We start from the raw sequence: 4627 nt of genomic DNA, 5'->3' as shown, positions 1-4627 counted from the left end.
CTAATTACGAGGAGGCATGACCTGATGCCGACGAAGAAATTCAGAGTTTCCCCTTCCCGTCAGGGTCATGCCTCCTCGTAATTTAGAGCTCGCAGACTCGTCGTTCTATCGAATCGCGCCTAATGTGAGGGGGGTATTATGTAGAAGTGGTCACTTGAACAGGTTTGAATACATATAGGACATCTCCGATGCCATGGGAGCAGGTGCATCCATGTAATGAGGTACAATATAATGTCATCTATGTTCACAAATTGCCCATTCACACTCACTTCTGTACCCTGCATTGTACATGTATAACGACAGACAGGACAAGGTTTATGACGTAACTAACCACTAGAGAAAAATTGATCATAATCATGATTTAGGCTGCAACGAGATGACCACAAGAATTTGAAGCAAGCACAGGAATCATAGTGTCTTTGCTCAAATGAGCGGTTCCTAGGCATGCAATCTAGGTCATGACGACTTGTAGGCCAACATCCACTCATTATTTGTACTTATCTTTGACTAGTTAATCTGCCTTCTAGCTCTCCCAGCCACAACAACACAGCTAACCTAGTGACTCTCACCACTGTTTATTTTGGTAAGACACTTCTAACAGCAGTTTGGTAGTCACCACTCATTATCTCCAATAGTCTGACATTCTCCATCTGTGCTACATGACAATCCAGTATAACCTATGACATGTATAACCTATAACCTATGTATGATATGTGGTTTAGGCCACATCATCTGAACAATTGAATTCTCTTGTGTAAGTTTAGATGCCATGCTCTATAGAATTTTCCTTCTTCGTGTCATCACTTGGAGCCAAAGGAAAGAGATAGTGTTGGATCGTCTGAAAGTCACTCTCTATCGAAATGAAGCACTTGCTCTTATCTTACCAATTACTTTTACACCTACCATCAACTTTCAGCAACAAAATAAACGATAACAGCATACACACACCACACACTATAACAGAGAGATATAAGAAGAACATAACTCGCAACAATAGATGTGCATGTATGTCTTACTGATAACTTTAAAACCAATATACTGGACCAGGTATCTTATTCGGCAGGTACCAACCCAATATCCATCCCTATTTCCTCTCTAAGATAGCCCTGTCTAATGCCCATGGCATCAATACCAGGTTGCTAAAATACAGATGGATACTGGCCAGGAAAGTACAGTGACAAAGTCTGACTTATTGTACATGCAGCCTGACATTTGTGTTAGACAGTGGGTGGTATCAGTAGCCCTCTGGAGTGTTTAGCAAACACAGGGACACAGCAGGAGGAAACCTACCCCTGTGTGACATCATGTCATGAGAGCCCACCGTTCAACTGTTGGCTCAACAACCCTGATACATTATCTTCCACACTTCACGTCCTAATGGCTCATTTGTGAAATAACAAAGTAAACTTTGATAGGTCTCTGATGATGAAACAGAATATGTTTGTTGCTTTAAGGTTACATAATTGCAAAAACCTGCCTCCAGTCTGAATGATCAGGAACCATTAATGGGGCATTTCCAACACTTGATGTCTTGCAATGAATATTCTTCACGAAGTGCCAGTGTAAGAAATAACGATGACATAGTTGCATGGTAAAAATAGGCAATGTACCTCAAGTTACTCATTTGCTAATGCACATGTAATATCAAACTCATTAACTTTAATAACCAATCAGGATTAACTGGCCACTGTACTTTCAAGCATACTTTAAATTTAAAATCGCTCAATCCTTTGGACTGCTCTGCTATCTTGGTGATAAGTTTTCTGACTGTCTACCTGCTATGGGTCCATCTGCCAATTCAAGCTCCACTAACTGACTCAAGATTCCCAATGACGTCATAATGGATTGAATTCTCGCGAGATCTCATTTCACGAGAAGTCAAGACATGTGACTAATCTACATCATATCTCCATTCACGAAGACGGAACGCCACGAGCGGGTGCAAGAGCCGACTTGCTCCTTTTCCCCATCTTTCTTCTTGCTTCTTCCTTTTGTTTCTTTCTAAGTGGCAACGTGTTTTGAGGTACCGCAGGATGTCCCAAACACCGAGGAACCCAGGAGCTGTTCCTTTGCTCGCAGGAGGTGGTTTTGGTCGAAAGTTTTGGCCGAATTTTCTTTGTAATTTGCGTTGTCTTTCCCCATGTGTTCGCGGATAAATTGAGTCACCATGTGGCGCACATGTCTGAATCCTCTGGGATAATTATTTGTTCAATTATATGTGGGTTACAGGACAGACGGTGGCGGCGTCATCCTCTGCGGCCGCAGCACCTTCGGCAGCCACACAGGGTACTTCTAGTCGGCCAACGCTGCCAGCGGGCTCAGTAGCGGCTCGACACGTTCCGGTACCGGCGGCTGCCGGCACCGCTCAACCACAAGGAGTTAGACCACCTCCCGCACCAGCAGCAGCTGTCCGCGCGGCGCCGACTGCCCCGCCTCCCGCTACTTCGGCGGCCGCCCAACCCCCCACCGTGGTGGCTCAGCCAACCTCCGGATCCTCTACCGCGCCAATAGTGGCGTCGGGCGGCTCGCAGGTAATTGAACGCTGTTTTCTGCTGTGTGGTGCGAATTAGTTTTATTGTTTTGCGTTAGCAGTATCTGTGTTTTTCGAGGGGGACTAAGTTTGTTTGGCTGAAATTCTGGTCCGCCTGCTATCTGACCACATTTTTCTATTGTATGTTTGTGGTAAATTTATTCGCTTGTTTTACCTCGTCGGAAGTTGAAGGAGGACGAACCCAAAATGTAAGTATGTTTATTTGACTTTGTGTGGTCGAATAGGGGACACCGCCGGACGGGGTACGATTTTTAGTCGTAAAAAAAAAAAAAAATTTTGCTCGTAAATTTGTTTGTGCATTATTTTACACTGTCGGACAGTGGTCGCCGTCGGACGGTGCATGATTTGGTCGGGAATTTGTATGTTTTGATTTGACGCTGTCGGACAGTGGACACCGTGGGACAGGGTACGGATTTGAACGGAAAATGGTCAACATCGTATTGAACGCTGTCGGACAGTGGGCACCGTCGGACGGTGTCGGAAATTGAGCGGAAAATGATAGCTATATTACTACGTTGTACGCTGTCGGACAGTGAGCACACGGGTCGGAAATTGATCGGAAATTGATCGGAAAATGGTCGGTATGTTATTGACGCTGTCGGACAGCGGGAACCGTCGGACGGTGTCGGAAATTGAGCGGAAAATGGTGGGGAAACTGATACATTGTACGCTGTCGGACAGTGCGGCACACGATGCAGGAAATTGATCGGAAAATGATTGGTATGTGTGGACGCTGTTGAACGGTGGAAGAAAGTGATTGCTCATGATTGGTGCATTTGACATTGTTGGATAATGAGTACCACCAGATGGTGTAAAACGATCGATCAGGCAACGTTTACGGTGGAGATTTATGCTGCCAGATATTAGAATCAGTGGTAGCACGAACACGTTTACACCATCGGAAGGCGTAAATAGAGCATAAGTGGTTAGCACAGAGTTGGGTATTGCACGCCACATAGTTTCGTGTATAGAATTTAGCGATTGCTCGAATCGTATTTACTGAAGACTATGCTGTTGACACTAATTTGTGGTGTTTTCTTCCCTACTTTGTTTTTTTTTTTTTTTAAATTCTATTTTGTTTGGTGGCAATGGTGTGGTTTGCTTCGGTTCGGTTTTTGCGTTCCTTTTCTGTTGGGGTTGCTACAGGATGTCCAGAGTCAGTTGGCTGACCTGCAGAAACAACTTCGAGACTTGAAGGACAGGCCGTCTTCCACAGCAGGGCTCCTAAAAGAGATTTCCCTGTATTGCTCGTTTCACAGGCGCTCCCTGTTCATTGCTGACCATGCAATGGCGCTCATTGATAACCTCGTATCTGTAGCGAGAAGGGAAGGTCACGATAAGGCTGACGAATTTGAGTCTTTGGCCGAGGAGGTGGTCGCGTACAAGCACAATCCCGACCTTTTCTGCAGTTTGGCCGCCAAGTGTTTTGGCTCATCGACAAAAGTGCAAGCGGCGTCAAAAGTACAAGCAGGTGTTAAGTCGTATTATGCTGCTAACCCTGCCTTTGCCTCTTCCTCCTCTGCCACAAGAGAGCGTCACCCTTACCCTAGAAAGCCCGAGTTCAGGAATGTGAAGGGAAGCTGGTCCAAATTGAGCAGGGACCAGTGCGCCAGGTGTTACCGGAAGGGGCACTGGGCTCGAGATTGTCCCGGCTTCCCTAAACCGCAGAAGTAACTTAGGTGGAAACTGCGCTAGTGAATATACTGGAACCCGGAGGCGTTTGGACTGGATATTCGACCTAACGATTAAAGCTATTTATTTGTATGATGTATTTGCAAGTTGAAAAAAGAAAAAAAAAAAGGAATATATGTGTTTGTAATAAAGATTGTTGTTGATTACGCTCGCTTTCTTTTCATGTGTAAAACGATTGTTTGTATATTTTGCTGAATCTCGATCACGATGACGATGACGTGAAGCCATTCTAAGTAAACGTTCTCTCTTTCGAGACACTTATTCTTGGTGTACAATGTGTGCACAGAAGTTTCCTGATTGAGATTTCCAATGTGTTTGTGTGTTCTTGGCATTAAAAAAACTTTGAAGTGAACTGTATGCTGTGTATCTTGTGTTTTGTACTAG

At 44.8% G+C, this 4627-nt stretch overlaps 2 protein-coding genes across 2 annotated transcripts in view; one reads left to right on the top strand and one right to left on the bottom strand.

The window, feature by feature from the left end:
- Window positions 1-4627, bottom strand: part of LOC118420941 (collagen alpha-3(V) chain-like) — a gene marked incomplete at its 3' end in the record, with an annotated part of 67673 nt that overhangs the window by 8670 nt on the left and 54376 nt on the right.
- LOC118420940 (sal-like protein 3) lies at window positions 1902-4597 on the top strand. The gene is made up of 3 exons (XM_035828034.1): window positions 1902-2082; window positions 2230-2531; window positions 3698-4597. The coding sequence occupies exons 1-3, from the start codon at window positions 2034-2036 to the stop codon at window positions 4223-4225; spliced, it is 879 nt and encodes a 292-aa protein (XP_035683927.1). The 5' UTR covers window positions 1902-2033; the 3' UTR covers window positions 4226-4597.

This window comes from Branchiostoma floridae, chromosome 8 (genome assembly GCF_000003815.2).
Source record: "Branchiostoma floridae strain S238N-H82 chromosome 8, Bfl_VNyyK, whole genome shotgun sequence".
NCBI lineage: Eukaryota > Metazoa > Chordata > Leptocardii > Amphioxiformes > Branchiostomatidae > Branchiostoma > Branchiostoma floridae.
The sequence above is the reverse complement of the archived record's forward strand: the minus strand, read 5'-3'. Positions and strand labels throughout refer to the sequence as shown.

Excerpts from the sequence above, each read along its gene's own strand:
- LOC118420940 (XM_035828034.1), top strand. The coding sequence starts at position 2,034 with ATGTCCCAAACACCGAGGAACCCAGGAGCTGTTCCTTTGCTCGCAGGA. Across the intron at positions 2,083-2,229 it reads TGTTCCTTTGCTCGCAGGAG|GACAGACGGTGGCGGCGTCA; the intron begins GTGGTTTTGGTC and ends TGTGGGTTACAG. Across the intron at positions 2,532-3,697 it reads TGGCGTCGGGCGGCTCGCAG|GATGTCCAGAGTCAGTTGGC; the intron begins GTAATTGAACGC and ends GGGTTGCTACAG.